Source organism: Pteropus vampyrus, unplaced genomic scaffold, assembly GCF_000151845.1.
Source record: "Pteropus vampyrus isolate Shadow unplaced genomic scaffold, Pvam_2.0 Scaffold155, whole genome shotgun sequence".
NCBI classification, from domain to species: Eukaryota; Metazoa; Chordata; class Mammalia; order Chiroptera; family Pteropodidae; genus Pteropus; species Pteropus vampyrus.
The window spans coordinates 3395003-3417710 of NW_011888936.1; the positions used below are offsets into that span (position 1 = coordinate 3395003).

Genomic DNA, 22708 nt, shown 5'->3' on the forward strand with positions numbered 1-22708 from the left:
TAGTGATATTGAAGATTTGGTGTGTGTTATATAACAGGGTTTCTTTCTCTTTTTTGATCTGAAATGTTTAAAATGTCCTACTATGTGGCTTGTGAACCCAAGAATATTTTATGTTTTTTAATCTGAAGAGCAGCTATAATTTTTTTTTTTTAATATTAATTTGCGCCTCTTTAGATTTCCACAGAGGACATTTCTAAAATTTATGTGTAACATAAACACTTCTTTTAGTTAATTGTAGAAGTTTAACACTGACTATATTTACAGCCCCGTAGGTATAGTTGAAAATTTACATATTAAACAGATTTGCTCTCTGGCATGGTTTAAGAAAATGATCTGTGTTCTTAATTCTACCTTTTGCATAAATGTGGGAATGTCATTTATTGAAATGTAAAGAGGAAATCGATGAGAAAGATAATGATGATAATATAAAACATAATAATTATGGTAAGTTGGCAAATTTTGTTCTTTTTTTCATTATTTGATCATTTTACATTTAACGAGGCTATGAGTTGAAGTTTATTTGAATATGATGAAAATTCTTGACTTATAATTAGTTTCACAGTTATTTTATGTCTTTTTAAGTGAATCAAAATGTCAGTATCACTGAATTCAAAGCTGAATTTCCAAACTAGATTAAGAAAGTATGTAACCATGTTTACAATTTTCATAGTGATTAACTTTATTCCTAGAGTCAAATACTGATTTATAGTATACAAAATGTGTATATAATTTGACTTAATGAAAACAAGTCAGTCGTTCACTTACCATGTATAGCATGATTAAAATTTTTTACTTTTAAAAAACAGACTGTCAAAAGCTGAGCCAAATAATCTCTAGTGATATTTAAAGCTGCAAAAATAATAATTATCAATATTTTCCAATTAATATTTGTCCTTTCCTTAAGCAGTTTTAAGGATACTTAAAACATAGTCCAAAATTAGAGTTGACAATTGCAAATACAAACCAACCAACACAGTAATAAAATCAATACTTACATTTCCCTTGAGGCCACTATTTACTGTTTGCTGCACCATTTCCTTAATGGAATGGCAGTTATGTTTGCGGAAACCTTGTAACTACCATTTTTATGTTTTAACTAAAAGCAGCTTTCTTGAAGAAGTATGATAAAGAAATTCTTCAACTACTGTTGAAAACTGTTATAACCATTTAATAGTTAATATGAGTTCAGAGAAGGCAACCGTTCTTCTTAAAATACTTTTCTAATAAACACTATAGCATTTCATGTGGAGTTATATTTTTCTAATAATGGAAATATGTCTTTCATGTCTTCGTTGTGACACACATTTGATTACTATTTAAACATCTCACTATGCCAAACAACTTTCCCAGTTTAAATGAACACATGCAATTACTAGGATACATTTCATTTTGGAGTTAATTTTGACAGTATACTCTAATAAAATAAAATAGAGGAGTGAGGGAAATTAGCAGTTTATTATACTCTACACATTAAAATTCGTTTTAAAATGTAATTGAAATAATGATTTACTAATTTTTTGGTTGATTTTTCTATTTTTGTTATAATCAGATAGTAATTTTCCTCTTTTATTCATTATTTCTTATTTCTTATAAAGAAATTACTTAAGAATTGAAATATACATACTATTTCCATCACATTATTTATTTTTCTTTTTACAATACTTCCCATTGCATTTGAAATTATCTAATATTAATATGACATTTTCATGTCAATTTTTTAAACAGATTTCCATTTTTCTAGGATTTAAAGTTGAAAGTGAACTTATCTCATTTGCTGCTGGTTTTGTCTTAATGATAATAATATCCTAAGAGTCATTCAACATGGAAAAGTACATTTTACCTCCCAGAGGAATTTATGCATGGTCAAACATTGTTTTTATTAGTAATCGTACAAACAAAAATAGAGAAGTTGTATGAAAAGAATTTATGGCCCTTTTTAGAGGACATGTTTTGTAACAGGATATTGAAAATCAAGTCCATGGGCCAACTCAGGTCTTTTTACATGATGATGTCAGCAACTGTGTCGCGTGATAAAGCTGCAATATTTTCATGACAAAGAAAATTCATATCCACATCTTTAATAAATGAAGGAGGAGGAAAAGTGTCCTTAGTAGATTCATATATTCCCATCAGAACCTTTGTAGCTTCTCTCAAACTGTAAATATTGAGAGTAAGATCAGAATGAAAGTGGTGTTGCATCAAAATTAATCACTGAAGTTATTACTTACCGTGTCGCACGCATCCCACATTCAGGCTTTTCACACAGAGCTTTGAAGAGCCCTACAGGACCAGCCAAATGTAATTGATACAGAGTCGTTGCTTCACAACAGCTGCAGTAACAAGGTGCTGCAGCTATTACTTTAATCTACCTTTCTTTCTGGGAGTTTATTATGTTTTTGAATTTATTCTTTTGTAGATCTGGGAGCTATCTTTTTTATGGAAATTAATCTTTTTAGAAGATTTGTACTCTCTTTTTCAAACACTAATACATTCATTCAAGTATCCTATTATTCAGATCCAGCTGGCTTTTATCTGGTGATATTTACTTCAAAAAGCCAAGTTAAATGGTATCATAGATTAATTCTCAGGGCACAGGAAAGCTTTTTTAGAAGAAAAACATGATTTGGTAATTACTTCAAATATCATAATAAAATCACAGAAAATGTCAAATGTATTGTATAATCCATCATAATAGGAAACTTCAAAAAGTTGTTTCATTGAAAAATGCGGTTTTCTGAGTCCATCATAACTTTCATTTCAGTCAAACATGATATAACTCGAAAGTTTTCTTTAGGTTCTGATAAACTCTGTTATGAATTTTAGGTTTATATTGTTTGTTCACACAAAGCAGTGGAACTTCAAAAGGAACATTATCCACTGCTATCTCTTACATAAATCAAACTGGAAATAAGACACATTTTACAATTCAATTTAAGATCCCACTGAGACAATAATGTTGCAAGCTGTGCATTTTGCAAAGTAATATAGTAATGTCTAGTTTGCATTTTTGAAAAACCAAATTAATCACACTTTATTGAATACGTTGGAGCAAACCTAAAATTCATCTATTATTAAAAACTTGTGCAACAAACACAAACTATATTTTATACATAAAGGACAAACTCATTTATTCATTAGGATAAAACACTTGGAGTTTGCATTTTGTAACTATGAAAGAAATGACATTTGCTATTGGGCGTTTTGAATTTTTAAAAGCTGTCTGTGCATAGTAAGCTGCTTGAAAATTTATATTAGCACATTAAATTGGACCACATTTTAAAGTATCCAGATAAAAATTGAATTTAACTTAGAAACATTGGGGGTAAGAAAACAAAAGTTATTAAAGTAAGTGATATATTTTATAGAGACATGTCATACAAATAAGGGAAATTCATATTGTGTTTTATTTTACATGTTAGCAAATTTTAATAATATGATTATTTTATGGTTTCAATAAAAAAATAACTCCCTGGGCAAAATAAAGGCATATCATGCTCTACAATTTTATCAAGCTGAAGAAAATAAATATTTTTTGCATATATATATATATTTGGGTATACAGTTATTATGACATTATATACAGTACTTGAAATCAAAGTTTTGTGGCATTATTTAGAAGTTACTGCCTACATGGTATATATTATATATTCTTATTTTTGAGAGGTAAATATTGAGGAATTCTAGTGAAAATAAAAGTCATTGATAGTGAAGAAAAGTGAAGAATTGCAGGAATAGTGGTAAAGACAGGGATGTTTATTTTACTGGCGCATATTTTTCAATGTCAAGATAGTAAACACTGTTTTGGTATCTGCTGATGTGTATAATATTCTGTATGATAACAGTTATTTGAGGTGCTACAGGACAGTAATATATCTCTGTGCAGAATAGAAATATCAATATTAAAACATTTCCAGCTTTAATTTTCTAATAAACTATTAAAGCTAAACTTGTTATAATTCATAAACCACAATATTAAAGCACAGTTTGAGGGAATATTTTCTTTTACTTTCTCCAATTGTGTAAGTAAAATAGTTCTAAAAAGAGGCCATCAACTCTACATCTACTCAGCATCTTCTTGCTTTTCTATTAAGAACTCTACCTTGCTGACATATTCACTGATAAGCTGTTGTCCTCTTTCAAGAAAAAGTAAATTATATCTCCTTTTGTGAAGACTTCCAAAAATGTATACATAGTTTTCTTTTTATTGGAGAAAAATCTTCAGTACATATATAAAAGGAATTATTTTATAAGCCACTTGATTCCGATATAGGGAAGAGTATTCAGTATGTCTTCACTCAAGATTATTGTTTTGTCATGTCTAGCTCTGGAAACCAATTTGTTCCTCAATCATCATTTTAAGAAATTCTAGTGATAGAGAACACAAGATTTTTTTTTAATCATCAATTTTCTGGTGGCCTGAAATATGAGAATCAGGATTCCTGCCCTGGTCATATCAGTGTCAGGGTGGTGGATGACAGAATTCGGGATGATTATTCCTGATGATGAGTTCCTTCTCCTCCTCTGACTATCTGATACATCACTTTAATCATCTCTCTCTCCTGCCTAAGATGACCAAACTCATCATCCTGACATTTGAAAACTTTCATAAGCTGACCCTAACCTACCTAATTCTTTCTGACTTTTGATGTTTTCCTAAGATGTACTTTTCCTTCCAGTCAATTGAGCTACCCAGCTGTCACCCACATTCACCATTTGTTTATATTTGCCTCCTTGCACAGTCCAAGCAATTCTCTCAACTAGTGTGCTCTGCTGTGCAGTAAAAGGGATTTAGGACAAAGGGTCATAAATGTGTTCCAAGTCTAGCTCTTTTCTTAAAGAGTTATCTGACTTCAGGCATTTTATTTTATCATTCTGAACCTTGGTTTCCTGTGCTGCAAAATGAGAGGATTGTGCTTGATGTTGTCATCCTCTCAGCAAAGTCTTTTAACTGAAGGAAGTTTTTGAGATATTTAATTTGTTTTGAGAAATCATGTTTTAGCCTCCAATCTAAAGACTTAAAGAGTTATTTAATATAAGTTAATTTACATTAAATATAATTTAACAAGCAACATTTAACAAAGTGTATTTACCCAGGTGTCAGGCCAGGTACATGTAAATAAGAGCATCTGTGTACTATTGACCTTGGCCCTAACATTCCCTGTGGATGATGTGAGAGTGTACATGGAGGGACAGACAAGAGGTAGAAATGGTGCAATATTGTAATACTGGAGGAAATATTGAAATCGATTAAGACAAACTTTATGATCACAAGAGAAAATAACAGATCATAATAATTTCTTTTTATTACAGAGGATGTTTTTTACAATTAGATAGCTATTTATTGTTCAATAATTAAAGACCCCTCCCTAGAAGATAATTATTTTTAATAGGTAGTGTTCTCTTTACATCGGAAATATTTAAAATACAATAGCTATGTTGCAGATTAAGATAATTTGGACAGATGTTACTTTTATAAGTTTGACTTAAAATGTCTGGTTTCTCTATATGAGCACTTTAGAAAAGATGATGATTTCACCTTTCATCATTTGTTTTTATTAAAAAGAATGCTTTTTAATATTGATGTTAGAAGAAATTGTTGAAGGAAATAAAAATAATGAATATGATTGATTTATCCGAATACCATCCTGTGTGTTTTTTTAAATGAACATGAAACCTGTGTTTAGTACTTAATTCTGACACTGAATCATTGTGTGACCTTAGGTTAGTTACATTCTCCCTTATAGGCTTCTTGGTCACATTATGGTTATAATAATTACACTCAATATTTTTAAAAATAAAAAAAAATAAGGTTGTTCAAATTTTGCTTTACATTGACCTAAGGGTGTTGATATTGTTAGAAAATCAATGCTCATTTCAAAACACACTTTCTAGCCATTTTTCTTATTCTAATTCACATTGTCATACCAATCTAAAAAAGTGTATTGTATCCATTTATTCTTGGGATAAAAGTGAGTGCTTATATTTAACTCCTGAACTGGAGTTAAAATGTAGAAATGAAATTATCCATATTACTTCTAATCTTCCTAAGTATTTTTTTATTGCCTGCAACTGAAATTTTAGTGGTCATTTTGACCTTGAAAATCTGCCATGTCTGCCCATGAAAAAGTGATGAAAAGTGCTTTGAATAGTATGTCTTCACCACATATAATAGAAACTATGGAAGAATGATTTGGTTTCATATAAACAGTAGCTTTCAACAGGCCTGCCATCTGCATGTAATCTACTTCTATAATATTATTTCAATGGTCCTTCAAATGTGCTGAGTTCTTTGTGATATGTAGTTCCTTGATTTAAAACTGCCTCTCTCCATAATATCCTTAAGGAGGACCTTGTAATTACTGAATACTATAAGTATTTATTATATTGCAAGTTGGACTAATAGCACCTTTCAAACAATGCTTAGTTGTATCTATTTTTTTGTCTCTGTTTAGGCTATCAAAAGAGTAGTTAAGATTGTTAAAATTTTAAATCCAATCATAATGTTCTTCATTCAGCCATTCAGTATTAATTGAGGGCCCAAGATCTGTTAGGTATTCATGTTGATTATCTTATTAAAAACAATATTATAGCTTAGAAGTAAGTCAACAGACTTGAATATCTTAAAAATGCATTGATACCCTTTTGTGCTAAGTATTGTAGGAGTCATATACCAATATTTGCTTATTCCTGATCATCTTCTTAGCCTCTTTTTCTTCCTTTTTTTAAATCACCAACCTGGTTTACTTGGTACTTACTCTGTGGCTTACAGTAGAAATACACATTTAGTAGAAATACTTTTATACTTTCTATACCCTCTTCAAGCATCATGGCTTAATCTCCACTTACATGTCAAAGACATCCAAATCTTCCTCACTGGGCACCTGCTTTTCTCCAGTATTTCTATAATTTTAACTGCTTATTGTCAATCTCTGATTATTCCTGAACTATCTCATATTTGACAAGTACAGAATTGCACTGATTTTTATTAATCATTAAACCTGATCTTCCTTACATAGGTGATTAAAAACTTGGATTGTGATTAAGAATTCCAAGATCCAAATCCTGGAGCAAGTTAAATCAAACTTTATAACTCTAATGTAGATCTACCTCAGAGTTTCTAAAGATTTATTGAGAAGATTTAATATAAAAGTTTAATGCAATGAAATTAAATAATTATGTATTACATATTATCATATTATCATCATTATGGCCACATTAATGATATTACCATACACCTAATTGTTAATCTAGCTACTCAAGTCATCTTTCAAATTTTACTCATCTGTTGATATTCAAGTGATCGACAAGTTCTATCAAGTTTATTTTCAAAATACAAACATATTTCCCATTTGTCATCTTCTCTATTTTTCATTCTAGTCAAAAAAATAAAATTATGTGCATCGATGCTATATCTTTGTATCTTTCTTTCACACTGTAAGGTACTCAAAAAAAATAAAAAGCTACTGCTTATCGTTTTTGAATGTTACACTGACGTTTACCACTTGTGAATGTAAGAATTGGTCTAGGTTCATAGGTCTCAACTCAAGAATTGACTGAGAAGTAGTCCTACTTTGTTATATCCTGGGGATCCAATGATAAGCAAAAGGCACATAGGCCTGACCATGTGATGCTTACATTAAGACAAGAAATGTTGAGTCTTTCCCTTAATAGCAATGGGAAACAACTGAAGATGTCTAAGCAGGGTAATAACAGTGTAAGATTTTACTTAAAAGTAACGATAGTCTTTGAATATGATTACAGAAGCAGATTTAGAAATAGAGTACAGATAAATTATATAGATGAAATCAACAGGACATAAAAAGCAATTGGACATTGATGGCGCACAGTAAGAGAGGAAATAAAGATGTTCTCTAGGTTTCTGAGTTATACAGCTAGTAGCGATGTCATTCTTTGAGGCTAACAAGTTTTGGGGAGAAGATAATTTAACCCTAGGTACATATATATGAGAAATATTGAGATAATTCTCATGCCAACAACTAGAGGGTTGTATGCTTTTTGGAAAATTCAGTAGCAATTTTGGCTCAAGTGAGAAGATTTTTCATTTCAACATAAATATTTTTAAACTGAAAACATTATATAAAACAGTAGAAATTAAAACCGATTTCAACTGACCACGAGCAACACTTACACATGAGCATAAAATTGTTAATATTATATACAATGACATTTATTACTCTATAACAGTATAAAAAGTATATTAACTTGAAATTTTATTTGATATAATTATAAATCTATAGGGAAATTACAATATCCTTAGAGAGGAGAATTTCTAGTTCATTTGTTTGCCTAATGGAAAAATAATTTGATGAGTTAAAGTGGGAAAAGGTAGAAATTCATTGACATTGGCAATGAGAAAGGTTAAAAGACAGTTAAATTAACATGGATACGTTATACCAAATAGCTTTATTTGGAAAAATTTTATGAATATATTTTAGACTAGAAAGCTTAAATATATTTCTAGTATTATTATTTTTATACTGTCCATAATAGCATTATACTCTAGCTGTGAAAATTAACTAATCTGTCGTAATATTATCATTTCCACTGAAGAGAAACAGCTGGCTCTTGTTTACAAATATCTTATAGTCCATATCAATAAGACTCAAATATTTAGTCAATACAAATTAATCTGGCTACTATTTCTTTCCTTATACCGAGTCCTATGTAACTATTTAGCCAGTCTTAGTCTGCATTTGTTTTGTTTTGTTTGGGGGATCTATTTTACTTGGTTAACTCTTTGGGCATGGTGCTAATGAGTCCAAAGGAAACAACAGCATCAAAAAGCAAAATGTGTTCTGACAAAATTATCTCTGTCTTTTCCACATAAAGCATTTAACCTTTTACCTTTATAGTAATGGTCTTCCTCTTTTATTTTAATTTGCATCGAAACTGTCTGAAACTTGGTGTGAAATAAGGGAAATACATAAAGCATTGCATACTATATATAACAATTCATTCTAATAATTTTCATGATTTCAAAATGGAACCATTTAAAATGGAAACCATCGTCTGTCTTGTTTCTTAATGCTGTTTTGGTTTTCCATGATTTCTCAAAGATTCTCAAGATAATTGTTTTTTAGTAGTATCTACCTGTTATTTAAGGATCCTTTTATGTATTCCAACTGACATTAGTCACTTGAACTTCAGCTCTGATTTTATAACTTGTTTCTTATTCTCTCTTGTTCAGCAATCATTAGCCATGGTAGAGAATATTCAATAAAAATAAAAATAAAAATAAGTAGTTTTGATTTCTAGTATTTTGGTGTTACATTGCATAGCATGTTAGCTTATACTACTTTCAACAACATGGTGGAATGTATAAAGCAATGGAAATATCTCAATTTGGTGAACAAATTTAGCTCTTATCACAGTGCTGATGAGTCCAAGGACATTAAAGACACAAGCATTATATTGTCACCATTACATATAAAATAAAGTGCATCAAAATATCTTTGCATTCAAAAGAAAGCATCACAGGTAAAATAGAAACCCCCCTGTATGGCAAGAATTTTAAATTCCTAATTAACAAATATTTAACACTCAGGTGACAAGGTATGGTTTAGTTAAGGGTAGATAGCTAAAGAAATTTGTCTAATTATTTCTGAGAAAGCAACGTGATTTCCTACCAATATATATGGCTCATATATATTGATAGTGGGATAGTTAGAATTAATGACAATACTATTCTTTCTAAGAAAAAAATGAATTGATGTCAGAACATAAGCTAAGCAGGATTGGTTACATGGCAGCCAACCAGTTCTGTTTTTCCTCAGCATTTCCAAATCAAACATGATATGTGTGTGAAAATACATCTTACATTCTGGAAATGGCCTAATACCAATTTAGACTCTGGTATCTCTAAAGCAATTAGAAGACATTTGTCTTGTTTTCTTTGTTAAAACACTGTACTTAAAGTGGAACATTTTAAATTGTGCCCTAATTAATTGTACCCTTAAAAGATGGCTTCTTCCTCATTTTTTAAAACAAAGCAATTTGATGAAGTTAAACTAGAAGATTTCAGTGTTTATGTATGCTAAAGTAGATCAACTGAGCTCAGATTGTTATCCAGAAACAGATTTAAAGATTATGAAGATAACTCATAAGAAGACTGTTTCTCCTATTTATGCAAAATACTAGCATTACTACTGACATTTTATTTCTCATTTTTTATTAGGGTGAAGTTAATCCTCTAAAAGATGATAAACTCGTTTATTCTCACTTACTTCTGAAATAACAGCTGAACATCTGTAGCACCTGTGACTATTATTTACTTTTACTTAGTGGACTTGTTTCCATTGTTAAAATGGCACTGACATCCTTCTAAATGGTCTCCAATGGTATGGAGTTAATGCCCGCTCTTGCCATCATTTTCATTGTAAACCAATCTTGACAATGTCAGGTTCGCATCAGAGTCTATCAGTGTCACTCACTAAGCCATGGTATGACCGTTAGTCCCTTTGAGATTTGCCTCCTTTATCAGGGTCAGCCTGTGGGAAAATCCAAACAAATAATTACATAGGAAGAAAGGATGTTACCTAGGAAGAAAGGACAATAATATTTAAATATACTTTTACCATTTTAATATATGGTAGTTTAAAAGGCATTTAATGTTTTACAGATCACTCTAATTTTGATTATTTTATATCATTTTATCCAAAATTCTTAAAAAGTACTACTGTGGCCTTCACTTTTGAAACCTAGTACTCATTAGATATATTTAGGATTCAATGATAAATATAATTATTTAGGCTAGAATTATAATTGATGCCACTCACACACATGCCCAAAGGTTATTTTTTTATTAAAGAGAAAGAGTATTAATATCTTTCCTTAAAACACCTTCCATTTTCCTTTACTACCTAAAAAATGTGTTTCAATAAACAAAATGATCTTTCTTTTAATAATGATTGCCTCCATATTTAATCATTAATTTTTTCTTTGAACTTCTGTCTCAACCAATAAAGTTTCGATTGATATATAAAATCACCTTTCAACTATTCAGCATTCATACTTCTTTCCCTTTATTTCAGTTTATTTACAAAAAATCAGTTAATAAAGTTATATTTATAATATAGCCATATTTGTTGTTGGTTCTTTTGAATATGCTATGTAATGAGATATTAAATAGAACTTTTTTTTGTGGTCCTATTCCAGGACAAAAGGTACTAGGTACTCTTAATTTTAAAGAAACTAAATAAAAGAAATGAAATTGGTACTTATTAATAGCAGCTGAATCAGTATTGCTTGCTATCTTAACTGTGACTACAATCTCCACAAATATCTTCCTACTCCATTTGTAAAGGTGGAGTGACTGCAGGGAGAGAGGATTTGAAGAAATCATTGTAGTGAAGAGACAAGCACCTAATGGGAAGGGCTGTGGCTTTGTGATTCCTTTTGAGAGTAAAAGGGGGAGGAGTTACAAGAGAATTACTTAAGGATTATGAATGCCTTCACCTCATTTCACAATAGAATTTCTGCTTTGGTGTGAACTGCTTATGTATTTTTGTTTTTTTGGGGGGGGCGGTACATATTTCAGCAAGGGGATAAAGTGGACATTATCAGAACAATAGGACCAACACCAGGAGAAGGGCCTGAGTATCAAGAAACAATGACACTTTAGGGAGTTTACAAGAGTAGGAAGCTGAAGGGACTTGTGCAGTTAGGAAGTTCCCCTAGAAGGCCTCTCTTAAAGGATCAGACAGTATTTAGCAGGCAATATTTAGTATTTAAGCACCTCAGTGGTTAGTAGGCATAGCAATAGAAGTAACAGTGCAGGGAGGCCTTGAATAGGAGGCAGATGGATAGGAGACCTTTATCTCAGTACCCTGGAGGAGAAGAGGAGGAGAACAGATAGCTGACCAAGCCCGTCTGTCTTCCAGGTACTTAGGCTCTAGTGCTGGCCAGTGCTGATGGAGACAGGGAAGCAGGGATGAGTGTTAACTAGAATGGAATTTTTATACTCAAAATCTGATCAAGGTTAATAAGGGGAAGAAAAAATGGTCTTGATAGAGTATGTTTGAAGGCAATAATTAGCAGAAAAACAAAACTATTTTATATTTGCAACCTATGAATTCTGACTATTCAATAACATGATTACCCTTAGAGTAGAGTTAACTTTCAAATCCTACGAGTTTCTCTCCAAATAGTATATTTCTGTGTTTAAAACCTGGTCCATCATAAAATATGTATCATAAAAGACAATAAAATTATAAAATGGGGATGAGCCAAGAAAAATACTCCCAGCTCCTAAAAAGACTGAACTATTGCATCAAGTTTGTTTTTTCAGATTCTATAACTATGATTTTTTTCCTAGTAATATCTTGATCTTTTTAATCAGCTATTGGTGGTATAATAAAATAAATTTAAGTGACAACTAATTTAAACATTTAAAATATGTCACTGAAGGATGAGCTGCAACACAATATGTTAAGCCCAATTGTTAAAATAATACCTTATTTTTATCCCAAGAAAGAAGAAATAAAGCCATTACCAACAATTTGGGTTCATTTGAACACTTACAGATGGTTTTGTGGTAAAATAAGTTTTAATGTTAGTGTGGGGAGAGTGTAAAGGGAGAGAACCTCCCATGCCTAGTCCTTACAAATTTGAATTTCAGTTAAACTAAATCTTAAGATCACTTTTCTTGTCCTTGAGAAATAAACACCTTTTACCCAAAAGAAAAAACTAAGCATATACAATGACTTTTTATATGTAAGTTCCATATATTTGAATATGTTATTACTAATAAACTTTTAATATTAGTATTTGACAAGGTAAGTAAATTTTTTCAGATTATATGGATTCATAATTAATAGTTTTTCTAAAGAGACAAAATTGGCAATCAGTGCTAATTTCAATTTTCTCTCTTTCATTCATATACTCCCTTACATTTGGCTGCTGTAAGACTACGTTTGTTAATTTCACACCACCAAAATTATGCCATAGCATTAGTATCTGCCCTTCATGATCCCTCTGGTTACATTATTTAATTTCATCTTTTATCAGCTACCTGTGTGTTCTGCAGTAAGCTGAATGTCTAGCCTAAGATCGTTCTGGTGCTTCTCCACAATCTGCGTATAGGACTAGGTACAAGACACCCTCTCTCCCTTTAATGCCCGCCCCCAACATTAAAATATAATTATAGATTCTAAATAATCAAAGAGCTGGATGCACTATTAGATTCCTTTTATAAACTCGACCATTTCCTTTGGCTCAAAACCGTTGTATATCTTTATCATATTTAATGAGTTTTTGTATGCATGCTTCAACACCCTATCATTATATATGCTTTCTGAAGATATTAGGGTTCTACCAACTATGTCTTTTTATTCCACCATAAAGTCAAAGCAACAGTCTGATCCTACAAGAAGTGAAGAGGAGAAATGAATCAGTCATGTTCTGTTTTTCTCTAACTCCCCTTAGCAAATATTAAAAATTTTCTTATATGTTGAATCTTCTGTTTCTTGCAAGTTTTTATGTGGTCATAATAGTGAACCTTAATTTTAAAAGTATATATGCCTGTCTGTATGTTTGTATGTAAGCATAGCACATATATACTGGTTTATATCACTAAATATATCGTTTAAACCAAAGCACTTGAAATTAATAACTATGGGCATGTCTTGTTCTGAAGTGGCCTATTTTCAATTCTTATTTATTCATGCTAATAGAGGAGAAGGATGTGATAAATAATGCAAAAATCACTTACTGCTGACTTGGTTATATATTGTATATTTTTCATCAGACTTAGTTTCTTAATTGTTTGCTCTATTTATTACCCAAATGAGCTAACATCATGAGTATTTAACAAATGATGATTGGCGGAGATGGCTAGGAGCATTTTATGTAGTGAGAAAATTCAATCTAGTGTTATAAACTTGCTATGGATAATTCACATATGTATGATTGATATTTACCCTTATACAAGGGGCTGATATCCTATGACGCAAAAGAGATGTGAAAATAGATAGTATTTTGTCTATAATATATTTTCAGAATAAGTTCAACAGAATTTTAGCTTAATATTTTACACCTTGATGATGTGGATAAATAGAATTATAGTGCTTCTCTATTGATGAGTGAAATAGAAGTATATTTGAAAAAACAAGTGTTCTTATTTATTAACCGGCAATCAGAATTCAAATAAAAGAAGTTAATTCAAATGAACAGAAAAATAAAAGTAGTTAATAGGTATATATAGAACTCAAGCTAAATTCAGAATAATAAATATAAATATTATTCTCTACTCCATACGATAGTTCATTATCCTCAAATAGGCAAACCACTATGAAAATGTAATCCTTGCATTATTTGTATATTTTTAATGAAAAATAACATATAGAGAAAATTACCTATTAATTATAAATTTTCAATGTGGTTCCCGTAATCATATAACATTTATTCCAAGTGTTATTTCTGCATCCAAATAGTGATTATGCCTCAATTCTTGTTTTAATTGATTTCATAAAAAGTAAACATGAAATGAAAACATTTCCATATACTTGGATTAAGGCAATATAAAGTAGAGATGTTTAAAATATTTAGTCACTGAAATATCTCTTGACATGATACATTTGAAAACTTTATGTATTTATAGTTTTTGCGTGTTTGAGTAGGACCTTGGTATAAGTATCAAAAAAGTCATGATCAGGGAAATAATGTATATAAATTTGTGAATATGAAAGTGAACATTTATATCACAATAGAGGAGCAAGCTGGGGAAATATCCTTTATGTGAGTCATTTCTATATGAAGCTATAAACTTTCTTTTTTTAGCCAAAAGCTGTCATGGTTCCTTATAAAATAATAAAGATAATAAAGATATCCATTTTAATTGATTCTTTTCATTGTTTAATAAAACTGCTTTGTTTGATTGCTGAGGAATTTGAATCGAGTTTTCATTACCCACTTCTGAACAATTTACTCTAAGATCCAGACAGTATTGAGCTAATGAGTTTGAATTTATATTGAACCTTAACTGTCTTCATGAAGTAAATGGAAAAAAATCATGGCAGTAACTAAGTATTCTTCATTAAAAACTATGTCATAGAGATTTTACAATGAGGCTTTTAATAGAGCTAAAGCATTTATATTGGAGTTTTACCAACTTTGCTGTTTCTAAGCATATGATATGAGAATCTGGTTTCTTTTAATTTTTTTAAGAAAGGAAATCTCATAAGCTGACAAGGATATTACAGAAATTTTCTTTCAAGTGGGTAGTTTAGATATTCGACAGATTCAGTTAAGCAATAAATTAGCGTTAAAATAATTTAATCTGGGGACATGTCTAAATTGAAATGATTTATAAACATCTTCAAGGAGTTTCCTGTTAAGGAATTTCAAGATCTATTTAAATCTAAGGCATTGAAAAGGCAAGTCCTCAAATGTACTGTTTTGACTTTGACTAATATTACCACAATCATAAACTTGTTTCTCTGTAGTTGAAAACAAGTAATGCATTTATTGACTCACACATGTAATTTATTGCTTTGACATTATCTTTTATAAATTGATCTTTGTGTCTCTCTACTATGTCTAACCAAGTTGGGCTTTTACTTATTCCACAGTTAGAGTTTGCGGAATTAAGTGAGGAATTTTAATTCTGAATGGTGACTATAACACTACAACAAGGATATGTTTGCATTCTAAAACTATAACTATCAGTGTGCTTCAGTTCCAAGAAATAATTAATTCTCTAGGCATATGATAGAACCCATTTTACATTAAGTTGGTTAGTCAAAAGGGATTAGAGTCTGCAAATAGGCTAATTGTTGTAGGAATGTTTTTTTCCCCCTAAATTTGTTAACTTATCTAAGAAATAGAAAAACAAAAAGAAAATAAGATTTAGGGGAAATTTACTTACTTGAGCTTATTTCCCAAGAAATCACTTAGCCAGTCTCCAAATGTAATATGCTTTTTAAAACTTCATATTTAATTAGTCATTAGAATATTTGGAATAATATTGCATCCAAATAATTTATATTCATTCCCCACAGGCAGCAGTGATGGTTCTTGGGATAAGAAAACACTGTACCCTTCCCCACCCCAGGGACTGCAGGCTTCTGTTACCCACACCCGCATGCCTGGAGCACATAGCCTTCCAGTTAGAAATCCTCTCCACCATCTTCAGCAGAGCCACCTTCTGCCAAATGGTACGATGGCATTTTTTTAGCACGAAAAATGATAGTTGCAAAAAAAGAAAAAAACCTGTCTAATTGTCAGATACTAAAATATAAGACATCATAAAGAGACATACTACATTAGATAATTAATCATGATAAGATAAAGAAAACTCTAGTATTTTAAACAAGAATTAGACTGCTCAGAAGAATAATATAGCAGAGAATTGACCATTTGCATTAAACACATGAAGAGTGGTGATGTGATAAAACCTGGCACCAAGCTAGGTAGCTGTAAGCCTAATTCCCTCGAGTGGTGAGCGAGTATTGTTGCATACAAATATTTCTCCTTTGACTGTCATTATTAGGGCATCTTTGCTTCAATTTTCAATGATTTATATTCTTAACCATTTTAATAAATGAGATACACCATGTATCACAGTTTTATTTGACCACAGCAATGATGATATATGTGTATTTTTTATAGGACTGGAACTTCCTTTTATGATGATGCCCCACCCTCTAATTCCTGTCAGCCTACCTCCAGCATCTGTCACCATGGCAATGAGCCAGATGAACCATCTTAGCACCATTGCAAATATGGCGGCGGCAGCACAAGTTCAGAGTCCTCCATCTAGAGTTGAGACATCTGTTATTAAGGTAATTGTTTTCTCACATGATCATTTTGGCTCATGCCAAACATCATCTTAGGGCACCATCTCTCAATTCATTTTTCTTATTCCACAGGTAATTCTAGCTCCAAAAAGCTAAGTGATATTAAATATATTATGAGAAAAATTACTTGTAGTAATTAAAACCAGGAATACAATATTTAGTCAGTCTAGAGTAATTTCAAGTTCTCTATTGTATCTATTAAGAGAGAGATTAATATAGGAAATTAAATTATATATATCAAATTTCACGGATGTGTTTTTATGAATAGTTTTGTGCATGCATGTGTGCCTGCATGTATGTGTGTGTATGTGATGTTATGAATCTTAAGGTGTGGAAAATAGTTCCTGATTTGTCTTCAGAAGACCAGAGGGTTAATTTCTGGTTCTGCCACTTACTAGCTATGTTGCTTTGACATGTAACTCAATTTTTCTGATTCTAGTCTATATTTAAAAAATGGATAAAACAGTGTAGTTGTGAAAATTAAACAAAATAATAAAATTTAAAGTATCTATAAATTCAAAAATACACTATAAGTGGAAGATAACATTATTGTTATGCAAACATCAGGTGCATATATACATCTCTCTCTTTCTCTCTCTCTTTGTGTGTTTATGCCCTTAAACGTGTGTGTGTACTTTTTCATTTGATTATTTTATAATATGTACTTAGATCAAAGTACTTTAAACATATTTCCAGAATATATATTAATTTTTAAACTAAGTAAAAGGTACTTTATGCTGCAGTATTCTATTTGACGTAATCATTGCTTCTCTTTTTTCTGAGTATAATACACTTGAATTTAGGGGAGCTTGTCTTACATAAAAATCTCTGTTACAATTCTCATTCATTGCTGGTAGGAATACAAAGTGGTACAGCTCTTTAAGAAGACAGTTTTGTGTTTTCTTACAGAACTAAACATACTCTTACCACGTGATTACCCAGTTCCTTGTTATTTGCCCAAATGAGTTGAAAATGTATGTCTACTCAGAAGCTTGTATAGAGATATTAATAGCAGTTTTTTCTTAATTGCCAAAACTTGGAAGCAACCTAGATGTCCTTTTGTAGGTGAATAGATAAAAAAAAATTGTGGTATATCCATATATTATAACTTTATTAAATTGGCATTTGTTAAGTGGAACACAGGGTACCTGATAGTGAGCCACAGTTCAACAACAGATAACTGAAATAGAAATACAGAAGTTTATTGCTCATAAGTCCTGGAGGAAGTTCTCCACATGTCTGGAAGGAACACATGGGGAGGTGAAGGCAGAGTGCAGACAAAGAAGACGAGGCAGGATCTGGGGCAAATACTTTTATTAGGGTTCATGGATGGAGTACTTCAGGGTTCCTTGGCTAAGAATGGGTTGGTCAATTTAAACCAAAAGAGCAGGATTTTGGTAAGCCCCACAAGGTCTTGCCTAAGAAGAAACTGTTGACCACAGAGGCCATTGAGAAAGTCACATCAGGGACTTACATTTGCTTGTGACTCTGTGGCTGCTATCTAGGGCATGCACTAGCATGAGTGGGTTAGTGTCAGTTTAAGGTCTCTACAGGCCACTTGGCCAAACAAAATAAATGCATAGGCAACAATACCATGGAGTAGCTTAGCTAAACTCTCAACACCATAAAATGGAATATTATTCAGAACCAAAAAGAAATGAGCTATCAAGCCACGAATAGACATGGAGGAAACACAGATGTATGCTGCTAAGTTAAAGAAGCCAGTCTGAAAAGGCTACACACTGTATGATTCCAAAAGTATGACACTCTCGAAAAGGCAAAACTATGACAACACTAAAAAGAGGAGCATATGCGAGAGGGTAGGGGTGGGAAATGAATCAGCAGAGCACAAGGGGTTTTTAGCAGAGTGAAAATGTTCTGTGTGATACTATTGATGATGGATATACATCATTACATTTTTTAAAGGTCCTATTACTACTTATATAAAATGTTGAATAATATGCAAATAACAATTTTTGATAATAATAGTGGCTCTATAAACAGAGGTATGTACTGGTCTCTCATATCATTCTCTGAAGTATCCTAACCAGAGGAAAAATAACAAAAAATATCACAGAACACCCAGATCAACTTCTTTAAAATCCTTACCTGAGAAAATGCCAATGAATGTGACATTGTCATCAGCCAAGAGGTGGGAAGAGAATCTTTAAAAATTCTACTTCATTCATTTAGAGGGTTCCTTTGTTCCAGATGATTTGTTATTCTGAGGTATCATTGTGTAATTCCACTTATGATCATTTTTGGTAATAGTTATTTCTGAGAATTCAACATTCTCATCACCTTACTCATTGGTATTATCTTAAGAAAAGATTTTGGCTAAAGAAAAAAAACCTGTGTTCCCATCATGGTACTTGGTAACTACTTTTTTAAAAAATTTTAAAAAATAAATATTCGTTATGGAATGTGAATATTCTTATTTTAAAACATTTACTAATAATTACTATAGAGTATTATCTTCATAGTATTAATTACATAATTTCCTCTTTTAAAAATGAGAACTTTTTTGGTAATTTTTCATTTAGATGAGATTTAAATTCACAGGTAAAATAAAAATATGGTAAATGAGAAGTTTTAGTAGTTTAAAATCATAATGAGTGACAGTTATGAACTATAATTTGGACATGAGCTAGTGGCTTACATATTCTTGGATTCATAAGACTCTAATTACATTAGGAAACTTGATTTATTTTATTTATTTTTTCAGGATACATATATTTTAAAAGTAGTTTGTGCTATAGTAATGTTAATTAGAATACTTAGTAATTCTTAGAAATTTTCTTTAAAATTTTTTGGAGGAAGCAGTTGGGTTTCCTCTGGAAAGCATCTTTAGAAAACAATCTGGATTATTGGAAAATCAACAACATTCCTGTGGTTTCTTAAATTAAGGTTAAGAATGTAGAGGAGGGAGATAGGGAGAAGGAAGGAAATATGCAAAAAGGGAATAGGAAGGTGTGTTTTGAAATGTGTGCCAACATCTCCTAAGTTATAGTGATAGCTCACTTCCTAGTTTCTTGGGGCAAATAGTTTCAGAAATGTGGCTACAAAGAGATTAAAGGTAATTTTGGACTTTTGAATGTGGTTGTGGTGTAAATGGTGATAGTATCTAAATAGGAAACAATGGTTTCAATCGAGAATGATTAGAGAAAGTAAAAGCTGATAGTTAAAATTGTCAACATCAAAGTGAAATTCAGTTGGCCATTGTGGAAACTCTAAAAACCTGTTTGCCCCTTTCTTTTGACACTGGTCATTGTCTGTATAGTTTCAAACTTGCTGCTGACAGGTAATGAGGATAGAGAGTAAACATGTTTCAAGAAATGCATGAGACAATTCTAATAATTTTTGTATATATTTCTAGTATTTTTTAAAACCTGAGAAAAAAGGGTATTGCCTTAGAGATTAAGGTTGAGGAATAGGTTCTTTATGGAATTCTAAATATTAAGGAAAAAAGTTAATAAATCAACCTGTCTAAATTTACGTATAGTAGACTTTATAGTACTAGTAGTATTTAATAAACTCATATGATATATATTAGTTAAAACTGAGGAAGTTGACTCTTATGTTATATCAAATAGTATGGGATCCAAATGGGTAAGTAAAATAATGCCTGCAAGTTTGTTTGCCTGAAAACATTTGAGATGCGAAGGCCAATTAAAATGAAATAGTAAATACCAAAGATTTACTCCCATCTGAAGGAATGAGAAAATAATAAGAGAAATAGCATTTGAAGGAAAAATAGAAGTTTGAGGGATCTTCCATGTGCTAGAATGTACCATTTATATATTTTGAGAGTAATGACAAGAATTAAAATTAAAGCTCAACCTAAATGAGAATGGCAATAAGAATTTGTAGGATAGAAGGGAAGCAAAACCATAGCTCACAGAGTTATATATTTTAAAATAATTTTTACCTGTTTCTATGAGGTAAAGGAGCTCCAATTATTGTCTCATAAACCTGTTTATGGGATGTACACACCAGTACAAGCAGCGGAGCCGGGTCAGAAAGCTGCCCTCCATGGGCAAAATCCACTCTGCTGCCAGCTTTCATGTGGACCATGAATTAAGGATGGTTTTATGTTTTTAGATGGTTGAGGAAAAAATTAAAAGAAGAATAATCTTTCATAACACATGAAAATTCTACGAAATTTAAATTTTAGTGTCCATAAATAAAAATTTTTGGAACTCAGCCACACTCTTTAATTTACATAATTTCTATGGATTCTTTTATGTACAAAAGCAGAATTGAATAATGTATTTACTAGTTGGATCTTTACAGAAAAATTTGCTGATCCCTGCATTTGAGCTCCAATTAACTCAAACTCATGTAAATCTTCGGTTTTAGATAATATAGGCAGCTTAAACTAAACTCTCAAACACTATAAGAGCCATAAGATTTGGTGTTAAAAAAAGAAATTAAAAGCATTGAGCAAAAAAAAATTGTAGAGGTGAAGACTGTACCCCTATGACAATGTTATTTGCTTGAAATGTAAGCCTTAATGATGGAGTTTGCCAAGTATTAAACTTAGACTTTCTCTGATTGATTTTCTTGGACTACTGGAAATATTTTAGTAAGAAAACTTTGAGAAGGAAATGGGCATATACTATTTAGACAATAATCATTCTAATTTAAATCCCTAATAGCCAGCTGTCTATAAGAATATGCTAAATTATTATAAACTCTACATTAGTCTCTTATGTATCAGTGAGAACCATATATGTTACTGCTTAACATTCATAGAACATAAAGAAACATAGACTTAGGTATTAGATATTATATAATCCAGATTCCCTCAAGATGGAAAAATAATTCCAGCATTCTCCCTACCCATTTTTATATATTAAGCTTTTGTAGAAAGCCTATTCTATTTTCAGCAAATATAAGAGTGAGAAAGGTATTCATTAATCCAGTTAAAATTTTCATCTTTATAGTTTCTACCTTAACTTTATTATATTTTCTTGGAAGAAAAATGTTTCTTAATTCTTCTGTGTTCTAGCCATCTAAATATATGTTGTCTGTCATGTTTCTTTCTTCCAGATTAAATATTCTCATTTCTTCTGACCATTCCTCATCCAACTTCTTGGTTGACCTCTTTTTTTTTTTTTTTTTAATCTCCTTCTTCCCCAGCCCTACCCATATAATATTCTAGAAGTGAATTGGCCAGTGAGGAGACACTGAAACTAACATAAACCTCAGTTCAGAGAATAACTTATTAATGTAGTCATAATACATAAAACTGTTTTGCTAGTTGAATTTCATATCTTTGTGACATGAAATTCTACTAAGCCAATTCTTTATCTTTTACTTGTATTAAGAATTTGCATTTATCCCTACTGTTTATTTTCAAGTCCATTGAATAAGACTCTTTGGATATCTTTGAATTTTAACACTCTAAACTATCATATTAGCTATTTATACCATCTTTGTATCATTTCCAAATTGTAAAAGGATGTGTTACTCTTATTGCTTTAAATCACTGAGGAAAATAAACAGAATAAATCAAGAGATCAATTCTTCTTGTCATTAGAGAATTCCTAATAGGCTAAAATGTTCTACTAATTGATTCTCTTTGGGTATCATTCATCAACTAACCCTAAATTCTCCTGAATGAATCAATAACTTTCTCACTTTTTATTTAATAAATTTACAATGATATCATAAGGACTTAAAAAAAGGTTGTTGCTGAAAAAAAGCCAAAAAGAAGAAAGGCAGTATATTTTAGGAGTTTAAAACATGGATTCTGGAGGAAGACTCCTTGGGTTTATAATCCAGCTCTCCCACCACCTAATCATGTGACCTTAAATAAGTTACTTAATGCCTGTTTTTGTTTCCTTTTCTATACAATGTGGTTAATAACAGGACTACCTCATCAGGTTGTC

The 22708-nt window shown here is 31.1% G+C and overlaps 1 protein-coding gene across 1 annotated transcript in view; it reads left to right on the top strand.

The window, feature by feature from the left end:
• The window catches only part of DACH1 (dachshund family transcription factor 1), a 392519-nt gene that overhangs the window by 251810 nt on the left and 118001 nt on the right, over positions 1 to 22708 (top strand). The window contains exon 4 of the mRNA XM_011369789.1: positions 16627 to 16799. Coding sequence (XP_011368091.1) covers positions 16627 to 16799 — 173 coding nt within the window. The remainder of the gene's footprint in view (positions 1 to 16626; positions 16800 to 22708) is intronic.